Source organism: Drepanopeziza brunnea (genome assembly GCF_022702325.1).
Source record: "Drepanopeziza brunnea f. sp. 'multigermtubi' strain 214-2 chromosome Unknown ctg8, whole genome shotgun sequence".
NCBI lineage: Eukaryota > Fungi > Ascomycota > Leotiomycetes > Helotiales > Drepanopezizaceae > Drepanopeziza > Drepanopeziza brunnea.
The window spans coordinates 374,242-385,502 of NW_027094071.1; the positions used below are offsets into that span (position 1 = coordinate 374,242).

Here is an 11,261-nt window from a genome sequence, read left to right on the forward strand (position 1 = left end):
AGCTAAGGGCGAAGCTTGGCCTTGATCTTCTAAGCACTGGTTCTCTCCCAGAGCCGATCGATTCAAGGCGAATCCGTAGGTTATTTTTGGACCAGCAAGCAAGCTGCCGCGTACCGGTAGAACAGAGAAAACGCCTGGCAAGCTAAGCCCAAAGCGTCCCTACCAATATCTAGAGAGAGAGAGAGTCGTTCTCTACCCTACCGAGTTCCCCTTTGTTACGACATGATATTTGTGACAGGAGGAACGATAAATAATCCGCCTTTCGTCGTGGACATTGCCTATCTACAACCTCTGCTTTCACCCGCTCGCCAAGTTCCCTAAGCCCTGTGGAGTATCGCGTGCGGGAGTCCACGCTTAGGACGATGTCGAGCTCTTCAAAGGACCCCACCCACACACCCACACACCCACATGGTATCAGGGAACTGACCGCATGAGAAGTCTGGGGGAGGGGGTGCGAATATGGGGCCAACGCCTCCCACCGTCGCGATGTCTATACGGTACTACGTATGTGCTTGTTTCTGGCGCCGACTGAAAGCGAGTGTACGACCAGATATCGGAATCATCTCAGGCCTTTATTTTTATTCCCCTCGACACTGATAAGTACCGGTAGGAAGCACCGGAAGAGGTTTTCAGATGGTCTGCTGTATTGATGTCATGGTCCGCCTCCGCCTGTCCTTGCGAAGATGGGGGGACGGGGGGACGCGGGAACACCAAAGAGGGAACGTTGATGAGCGATCATGAGGAGTCAGGATCTGCCTGATACGAAAGAATACGACAGGCTGTGGTGCTATGGGTACGTAGTACTACTACGTAGTACAGTAAGTACCGGTATGCAGAAAGCTCTGATTGTTCGGTAAGTTCCACTCGGACCACGGTAATACGGGGTACGTCGAACGTTAAAGGAGACCAATAGGAGAGCTACTCCCTACAACTGATTGAAAGATGGGAGTAATGGGAGGGCTGCAATCGAAGTTCAAAAAGTATGTTTCGAGGGCCAGACCACCGCGCACCAACAGTTTTGGCTTCATCTCACTCGTGCGGCCAGCTCACCGTATCTGTCCCCATGTCGAAAAATCGACCCGATTATAGTTGTACGTACGTAGTAGTTGTCAAGTCAAATTTACAGTACGCAGAGCCAACCTTTCAGAGCGTTGCAATCTCTGTCCCTAGCCTAGAAGATTGACGCGTAGGGACAGATATGCTGGTCGCACGAGTAGCATTTTCCCATGTTACTTACTGACTTCTAGGAAAACCGAGTACAGAGTTACTCCTGGGCCACCCTTCCCCATTACCCCCCTCCTTTCCACCCCCGTGCCTGTTCGTTTGAAGTGTCCGGTTTTTTGAAGTTTCTGACCGCCTGAGGCACTCAAGAATATAGTAGTACAATAAAGGCCTCATTTATCCAAATGAGCGCTAAACAGCGCGAATCTTAATAGCCGAAAGACTCAGATCATGTCAGTGGAATTATGTCAACAGTAATATTCGTAGTATCATTAGATTATGAAAGCGCCACAAAGTCGGCATTCAAATTCAACCTCAAACTTAGCTCCAAACCAATGATAGAACCCTCTTTTCTACTTATCCGTGCCCTGCTTGCGAACCACCGGCTTTGTTTCCATTGTAAGCAACTCTGGATCGATAGGTAAAGGTAGTAAGTAGTATGATATCATAATCGGGGTAGGTACTCGAGATACTTCAGAGCAGGGTCCATTTCCAAAAGCTCCAATCAAGCGCGCTCACGATCAAAATGTCATAGCTTCTACTACGTACTAACCCCCCTAGAATAAAAGACGGACCCAGTTTAGCCCCATACGGGGCAAATCAAAGAGCGGTGGTTTCTGAATGGCTCAAAGTCTTGTCAAACTCTATTTCACAGACTCACAGACTAAATAGTAGTACTTGCTTACGGAGTAAAGATAGTACATTTCAAAGTATAAGTTTATTCGTTCAATCCCTACGCAGTAAAATCCCTTGCAAAATTATACTTTCGGCTTTTGTACAGGTGGGGGGAAGTACTCCGTCGGAGACTCGACTGAATCGGGGTCAACACGAGAGCCGAAGTGCCTGAAAGTACCTCAGGCAATCTGACACTTCACACGGACAGGCCCCCACGGGGGGAGGTTGGGGAAGAGCGGCCGGGCCCAGGCGATTATGTAATTGGTCATGTTCACTCCTTCCGCTACCAAAATAAGGTAGAGAGGTGGATATCTTCGAGCGTTATGCACTTGCACCAGTTGAGAGTGCACGTGTCAGGTGTAGGCAAGAGGAGCACTGCAAAAATCATCCTGTAGGATAGACAGAACAAAGGGTTGAAGCGATTTCAGCCGCATCAACACCTTTAGGTTGGGACTACTCTGTACAGAGTACCGAGAAAATTTTTGACATTTCCAGCCAGCAAGGGTCACTGCTCGCTCCGGTACTCGCCGGGCACATTTTCCCCGAAAATCACCCTTAGGAGATGTGCGGGTTGAGGTTTATTATTAGGAGCCTCCGTGATATGAACTAGCCACAAAAAGTACTATTTTTAAAGCGGCAACTACGGCAGAACCAATCGCAATAGCCGCCTCTCCGGATGCCCTTGTCGAGCTAATATACTTCAGGAGACGCCGACGCCACATCTGACAGCCACTTAAGTCGGCATGTTCGCACCAGGACGAGAGAGATTTCGAGACTGTGTTGACTCTCAAGTCTAAGATACGGGTGGCTGGCGATTTCCTGCGCAAGAATTGGTGGAGAAGTTCCCAGCCTGACCCAGTTGCTGCTCGATCGGAATTGGCACCCGGGCCGAGAAATGGCGTATGCTAGATGGCGTCAAGTCAGCCAGCCACGGCCTCCGAAGAGGACGGCTTCCGAAAAGCTTCCAGAAACCTTCAGGAAAATTTGGATACCCATGGGGCCTCTGCGCCAAGCTCAACAAGCTGATAAGGCTGGCAGGGTTCGGCCTGGTACTGACTAAGTACGTAGTACTTGCAGCTACGTAGTAGTAGTAGTAGTAGTAGTAGTAGTAGTAGTAGCACTACATAGTGTTGGAGCTGGCTGCACTTGGGCCGCATCGGAAAGGTACCGGTAGGTCAGAGCGCAGCCAGGCCTTGCCGCATTGCCAGAAGGCGAATTCACGTAGTAGGCAATGTAAACAAGTCGTTCGGCATCTCGCTTGGCTCACGTGCCAAGCTCGAGAAAGGTGGTGACAGGCCTTGGCTGGGGTCGCGAGATCTCACCCTCTCTGCTGGGATATCCATCTACTGAAACGTACTACTACAACTTTCTTACAGGAGATTACTCGTATCTTTTCCCAAGTTCCAATACCGAAAATCTTCCCAATTACAGGGCCAATTTTACATCTGTCAAGAGCGCTGTAATCTCTGCTCCAGTCCAAAAATATCGGCCAGATATAACTAACTCATCAGCAGCGTCACGAAGCTCCGGCCCTCCCGATACCAGAGTAGCTCCGGAACGTATCTTCTTCCCTTTTATTCAGACACGACTCACGTGGACCCTACACGAGTACTCTACTGAGTCTACTCCGTACATACCGGTACTACTGGTACAGAGAGCTGATGGTCTATCGATAGCCAAGCCGCTCCTTCGCGGTGTCGTCTTCGCCAATATCTCAGCAGAGTTTGACCTCTTGGATCCTTGGCTTCGAAATGCAAATTAATCGGTACGGAGCTTCTTCGTACGGCGACAGCATAAGCATCCTTGCATCCTTGCAGTCTTCCGCTCCAAGCATCTCGACTTGGCTATTGTCTATTTTCCTATCGCCGTGTCCCTGATGTAATTCATTGGCGCCAATAGACTTATCGAGCCGATAGGCTTATTGGAAAAGCTATGCCTCTGCCTTGCAGCTGGAATACAAATGGCGGCAGTCCCCTCCCCGTTCCCACCTTTCCATCGCACTTCTTGTACTTGGTAGACTCCCGAGGGTGGACATCAGATCCAGTCCCATCTACCTCCTACCTAGCTTTTAATACGACGGCATAGCTGTTTCCATCAACATGTCGAAGGTGTACGATGGGGCAGACCCCATCGAGGAGCTTGGGAACTCCTCGCCTTCTCATAGCGACGCCGAGAAGGCAACTGAACTGCCCGGCGGCAAACAAGAAGGCCCCGCGAGGGAGGTTGACTTCCGGACCCGTAACGGTCTGAACCTCGCAAGTTTTGGCAGACGTAAGAGCTTCCTAGGTGGCCTTTCCCTCTTCAATATACTGACAGACCATAGGCCGGTCCATCGACGGAGAGGTAGAGTTCGATCGTTCGATGAAGCCTCGTCACTTGCACATGATTGCTATCGGTGGTTCTATCGGTGCTGGTTTCTTCGTCGGCTCAGGTTCCGCCCTCACTCGTGGTGGTCCCGGCTCAGTCCTCATCTGTTTCCTCATTGCTGGTGCCATGGTCTTCAACGTCGTCTACGCTCTTGGTGAACTCGCTGTGATGTTCCCAGTTTCCGGTGGTTTCTACACGTACTCGACCCGCTTCATCGACCCGTCCTGGGGTTTCGCCATGGGATGGAATTACGTTAGCTTTTTCTTCAACGTATGATGGACCGGGGCTAATCTTGTTCAGGTTCTCCAATGGCTTATTGTTTTACCTCTTGAGTTAACAGTCGTGTCGTTCACTGTGCAATACTGGGACAAGGATACCAGCGTGGCTGTATGGATTTCAATAACTTGGGCGATCATTACGTTCGTCAACATCTTCGGAACTCTGGGATATGCTGAAGAGGAGTTTTGGTCTTCACTCTTGAAGCTCGGGGCTACCATTGTCTTCATGATCATCGCCGTCGTCCTTATATTCGGTGGTGGCCCATCAGGTGGACAATACGACGAGTATTGGGGTGCGAGACTGTGGTACGACCCAGGTGCATTCCAGAACGGATTCAAGGGATTCTGCTCCGTCTTCGTCACTGCCGCTTTTACCTTTGCTGGTACTGAGCTCGTTGGTCTCGCCGCTGCGGAAGCTGCCAACCCTACCGAGGCCCTCCCAGGTGCGATTAAGCAGGTCTTCTGGCGTATCACAATGTAAGAAGTCTCCGGTCTTGTATTGGGTGGAAGTCTAATGAGACTCGAACAGGTTCTACATCCTTGGTCTCACCTGCACCGGTCTTTTGATCAGTTCCAAGGATCCGAATTTACTGGGAGCTGACAACCCTTACTCGGACGGAACGTCGCCTTTCGTGTTGGCTGGAAAATACGCCGGTCTTGATGGCTACGACGACTTCATGAACGTCATCATCCTGGTCTCTGTCCTGTCTATCGGTGTGTCTTGTGTCTACGGTGGTTCCCGCACCTTGACCGCGCTTGCTCAGCAAGGATACGCCCCCAAAATTTTCACTTACATTGACCGATCTGGTCGCCCTCTCTACGCCGTCGCTTTCAACCTTGCTTTCGGTGGCATTGCCTATATCATCCTCGCCTCCGACGGTGCGACTATTTTCGACTGGCTCCTGTCGCTCTCTGGTCTCGCTGCTCTTTTCACCTGGGGATCCATCTGTTTGGTATGTCGCGCGCCCTTGTCATTACTCTACAACATCTAACATTTCAACTTAGGCCCACATCCGCTTCCGCGCTGCATGGGCTCATCACGGTCATACTCTCGATGAGATCCCATTCCAGCACATCTTTGGTATTAAGGGCTCCTGGGTCGGTCTCATCCTCGTCATTATCTGTTTACTGGCTCAGTTCTACGCCGCCTTGTTCCCAATCGGCGAAGATGGTGTCGGAACCGCCGAGGACTTCTTCAAGGCTTACACAGCTTTCCCCCTGGTCATCTGTTTCTGGATCGTCGGTTACTACTGGAAGGGTAAAGCCTTCCTGAGGCTTTCTGAGATTGATATCGATACCGGACGTCGCCAGCACAACTGGGAGATTATCAACGCGCACAGGGAGAAGATGGCTGCACTCCCCGCGTACAGACGCGTTTTGGACAAGCTCTTCTAACCGTGTGTAGATCAAACGGTGAAGAGCGTACGTGTAAAAAGGTGTTAGATAAAAACTGGGAGCTATTCAAGCGTACTTAATGATATCTGTATATAGAAAGTTGCATGTCGGTCGAGATGTGGGTTCTTGTTTTCAGCAAAATACCAAGGCTGGCGTTCGGACTTTGTCCTCCTCACCTCATGTCTCCCGACTCGAGTTCCTCTCACGACAGCCCTTGTGCCCGACCCTCTGTGCTCATTAAACCATGCCTTATTATCTCCGTCCAGCCCCGAGATGTTCAGATCTGCGTCCCCGTCCACTGAGCCATATCTGCAATCAAACATACTTTCTTCACTCTCTCTCTTACGTACAAATCTTAAAGTGGATCGAGTGAATCGAGCCGGGAGCTTGTACTGTAGCGATAAGAGAGAGAACCCTTTTCTTTTTCAAAACCCTCACAGGGGCAATCCTTGAACGCGCCACGGAGCGAGACGGAGCACGCAGAGTTGGTTCTTCCGTTTAGCTATATATATACGCATCTAACCGTATCCGGCCTTGATATGAAGAAAACGGGATCCTGACGGACGAAGAGAGAGAGGCATATCTGACCCAAGCTATTGACGCCTGGCTCCTACTTCTGGTGGTATTATTCAACCATCGTCGGTTTCGCCGATACCCCATCCGGTGGTACGTAGTAGTTCCATACAATTTCAGCCCCTCCCCCCCTCCCCCCCCCCCCAACTACGACTCAAAAGACGGAGGTATGATTTTTCAAGGGCTCTTGCCAGGGCTTAAACCAATCAACTTATGAGGATTCAGCCGCGAGAAGTATCTTTAAGCAAGTATTTAGTCTGTGCAATAGAGTTGACAAGGCTTTGAGTCATGGAGAAACCATCGCTTTACGACTCATGGGGCTAAACTGGGTCCGTCTTCTATTCAGGGGGCGGGGGGATGACTGTACGGAGTGGAACTGAATAGGCGTTTGGAATTGATGAGTCGGTGACGTAGCCCTAAAAGTCTGATTTCAGTTAAAATATGCCTTAACATATATTGCAATGGGGCCAAAGATTACTACTTGCATTTCATTTACAATGTTATGATAAGATTTACAATGTTATGATAAGAATCGGATGATCGGATGGGATCTTGTAGTCCAAAAAAAAAATATGTAGGGGTCGAAATGAAATTATAGCATCTTTTATATCTAGTACGACTAATCGTCGGTTACCTTGAATTTGATTTGTAAAAAATCCCGATCTGGCGCAGCCAGGTCGGCACCACCAAGGCGGGACACCCAGCAAGGCGGGACAGTAAAATTTGCTCCTTTTTAATAAATAAAAAATCAACCAACTATTATATAATAATTATCTTTGTATAAAAAGATGCGCCGTACTGAGTTTGTTATTAATCAATTAATTGAATTTTAATTACAAGTTGTTATTCCTTTATTATGTTGAGTTAAAGTAATAAAAATAGTACTTTTGATATATACTTTTCGATTTTGATAATGCGTATATATCAGAATTGCCGCGTATATATTAGAATAAGCGAGGAACACGAAAATCGAACTTTTATTCAAATCTATTAAAAAAATACGTGCATCACTACCAACTTTGATTTAATAATTAATACCTTTAGTAATATAATATATTAAATCATTTGTTTTCGATCTATGTGACGTTTTTTTGAATTATGGTTATGGTTATTAAGATATTTGCAATAAACAAGTAAATTTGCATTATTTGGGACAGTTTTTGATCATTTTTTCACAACATTTCAATGTATTAGATTACTATAAATGGATGCATTTTTATAATTTTAATTCAAGTCTGTAAAGAAACATTTTCTAAGAATATAAAGATTTTTTATTTATTTTTTATAATAATAGTTGTTGTTTAATAAGTGGTATACAATTACTGTCTCGCCTTGCTGGGTGTCCCGCCTTGGTGGTGCCGACTTGCTACAGCAAGTCGGTCAATTCTTTCGAATTAAAATTTAAGGAAACCGACGATTAGATAAAGATTAATAATAGGATCGCGAATGCAAAACATTGGAATTGATTAATCGTCGGCTCGCTTAGGTAAGCCTCCTTTTATCTTTTCAGTCTTAGTCGGTATAAGCGACTGCGGATCGGAAGCGAGTGCGGATTTTTCGAATATATTAGAAATTTTTATATACTATAACAATTATTATTATAATTAACTAAAAAATATTTATATAAATAATTAATTTACGAGCATACCTTTTTCCGAAACATTTAAGATCGTATTATTAATCGATAATAAGCTTACTATTAAGCAGCAAAGTAAAGAAAATCTTGAATTTGCTGCAAAATAATAACGCGTCGATAAGATTTAAAAAAAGGAAAATACTATTAAATATCGTAAAAGAATCGCATAATTAAGCGCGAGCGTAAAAGTATTATACGGAAACGCTTTGCTATAAGCTTAATTATTAAAGACGACGATATAATACTTATTTTAATTCTCGATTCGAAAGAGATTTGATAGATACAACAACCTTTTAAAAGTTAAATTTTGCGGCTTCGTAAAAAAGGTATTCCTCGACCAACTCTTTCTTAATCCGAACTTTCTTACGATAACGATGATCTGATAATTATAACCGATACTATTAAAGACCTTTCTTTAAAGCAAGATGTTTTTCTTTTTTTTAATATTAATATCGATAGCGATGATTTCAATTCTAATAGTAATAAAGATTCAAACGATTCGTTGCGTAAAGTAAAAGACGAATCAGATTTTGAAAATAGCAATCGATAATCAAATGTTTTATTAAATGATACGATTTCAAATGTTTCGAAAGAAGATATAATCGCAAATTAATTATTTATATAAATATTTTTAAGTCGTAATAGTAATTAATTGCTATAATATACAAAAATTTTTAACATATTCGAAAAATCCGCACTCGCTTCCGATCCGCAGTCGCTTAAACCGACTAAGACTGAAAAGATGAAAGGAAGCCTACTTAAGCGAGCCGACGATTATTAAATTATGATATACGACGTGAGTTTGATATGTTAAAGCGAAAGGGAAAAAAAAATGATTATCGAGGCTTTTATTTAAAGCGTTACTTACGGAAGCGACTCATCGTTATAAATCGACTAATCATTTCCTCCGATGACCACCGAGCGTAAGCACTTCTTTTGGATCTGTCGGGTCGTCTTCCGTAGGTTCTGAGTATGTTCCGTTCCGAGTCATCGGCTATTGGCATTCTTGCTTGCGAACTAAAATAGCCGAGGTGGTGATAAATCTGGAATATGCAAACCGTCAACGTTGTGACGACACGCCAGGTCTCCTGGACGCACTTCACATGCGCCAAGCTACTTCCTTCCTTTTTCCTTCGTATTCTCTTATTCCTCGCTTTTTAACTTATGAACTATAGTTCACGAGTCTTTGGCGCTTTTACTTTCGTATATATAGACCTTAGCTACTTTCGACCTTTACATTCGGTAGTTATTGATTCTAAGTTATTACTTTGAGATTCTTTTAAGCTTTTATATGAACCTTCGCGCTCTCGTAAGTTCTTTTAAGTAATCGCTTAAGGTCGTTATATTATTAACAACTATTTCACTCCGCCGAAAACGGCTTTAATAATATTCTTTTTTAGAATTCCTTAGTAGTTGGACGTTAAAAAACACTTAGACGACTTTAACGGTTACGAAAAGGCTTATTCTAAGTACAACTTAAAGGATAGCACTTATATAATATAGCAACTTTCGCCTCGCGGGCAAAATCCTTCGCACACTTCTTAAAGCTGCTTTAGCAGCTCCTTCCTCTTTTACGGCCTAACTAGTAGTTCCTTTTACTTAAGAGAAAGCTATTAATAAGCAAGACGATGAAGATGATCCTTCGGCTTTTATTAACTTCGAAGAAGCTTTAGCCTAACACTAAGCTCTCTTTTAGTCTTAACGAAAGGCCGTTAAGCTTAAGAAGCTCTTCGCAAATATGAAAACCCGTAACGAAGAGCTCGATAAAAGCGCTAGCGAACAAAAAACTTTCGCTAAAAAGGCTGAAAAAAAGGCTCGTCGAGCTCGAAAGGAACTGGATTAGCTTTAAGCGGTCTTGCTAACTACGGAACGCTCGTCAAAGCCTTTTTAAGTCTTTTTCGAAGATAATTTTAAAAGCAAAAAGTTATATAAGCCTTCGGTCTTTTAAACTACTTTTTTTACTTATAAAACCGCTAACTTTCGTCGCTTCTTTGCTAACGACGATGAACTACCTTTTCTTTATAAGCTAACTAACTTTCGCACTTTAACTAAGTTCAACACTCTTAAAGCTTTATCCTTAGCTTCTTAAGGTCGCGCTCGTATCGAGCGGATTTTTAACCTTAAACAAAAGCTTTTAAACGGTGTAAGCTATCGAGCACGCTATTAGCAAGCTCGCGTTTTCGATAACTTAAAAGCTTTCGAAGAATACTTTTTTATAAAACGCTAACGCAAGAATTACGTTTTCGATTAAACCGAAAGAATAACTTATTTGTTCTTAGCCTTTTTGATTATAAATCGTAGCAACTTCGTAACCGCTTCGGAACTCGTTTAGATCGCTTTCGAATTCTTAAACGATTTCGTTAAAAAAGCTAAAGCGTTAATTAAGTTCGAAAAACTTTATATAAAGCTTAATTAGTAATTTTAAGACTTTTACTTTGTTTTCTCGAAGCTTGCCGCTACCGCTAAAATCAAAGACGAAAACCGATTACGTAAAGCTTTGCGTTTTAAGATCATTAAGACGCTGCGCGACCAGCTTTATTTAAAATTTGCTAAGACTATAACTTTTAAAGACTTTTAAACCGCCGTTTAGCAGTTAGCTGCTAGCTAATACGCGTTTGCAAAGCTTTACGATGCTTTATAAGTTAAGTATAATACTTAATTCGCGAAGAGCTTTTATAATAAAGCTTGTACCGAATCTCGCTCGGCTTAAAAAGCAACGGTCAAGCAAATCACTTATTACGAGAACCGTTAAAGTAGCTTAACTCCCGTCTTTTTTCTTACTTTTTAACGTTAAACTTTTAATAGCTTTAGCGTTAATGCAAATCGATCTAATCGATCTAATAAATTCTTTTTTTTCGAAAACGCTTTTAAGTTAGCGATCAAGACTTTTAAATCGTTTCGCAAAGACTCGAATACGCCGAAGCTCTTTCGTTATTATTTAATCAACGAAATAAAATACGGCGCTAGATTTGAATACGGCTTTTATTCGGATGACTCGGACGATAAGCTTTATTTCGATGCTTTTAAAGATTACTAAGAGCTCTTTTTTACTAACTCCGACGCTTTCGATAATAAAAGAAACGTCGAAGCTTAAGCAAAGCATCTTTTTTAAGCTA

General features: G+C 43.8%; 1 protein-coding gene across 1 annotated transcript; it reads left to right on the forward strand.

The window, feature by feature from the left end:
* Positions 1 to 3,995: 3,995 nt before the first annotated feature.
* L3040_005151 (uncharacterized protein) lies at positions 3,996 to 5,936 on the forward strand (the record flags this gene model as incomplete). Its single annotated transcript, XM_007296545.2, has 5 exons — positions 3,996 to 4,167; positions 4,220 to 4,515; positions 4,564 to 5,018; positions 5,071 to 5,494; positions 5,547 to 5,936. The coding sequence occupies 5 exons, from the start codon at positions 3,996 to 3,998 to the stop codon at positions 5,934 to 5,936; spliced, it is 1,737 nt and encodes a 578-aa protein (XP_007296607.2).
* Positions 5,937 to 11,261: the final 5,325 nt, after the last annotated feature.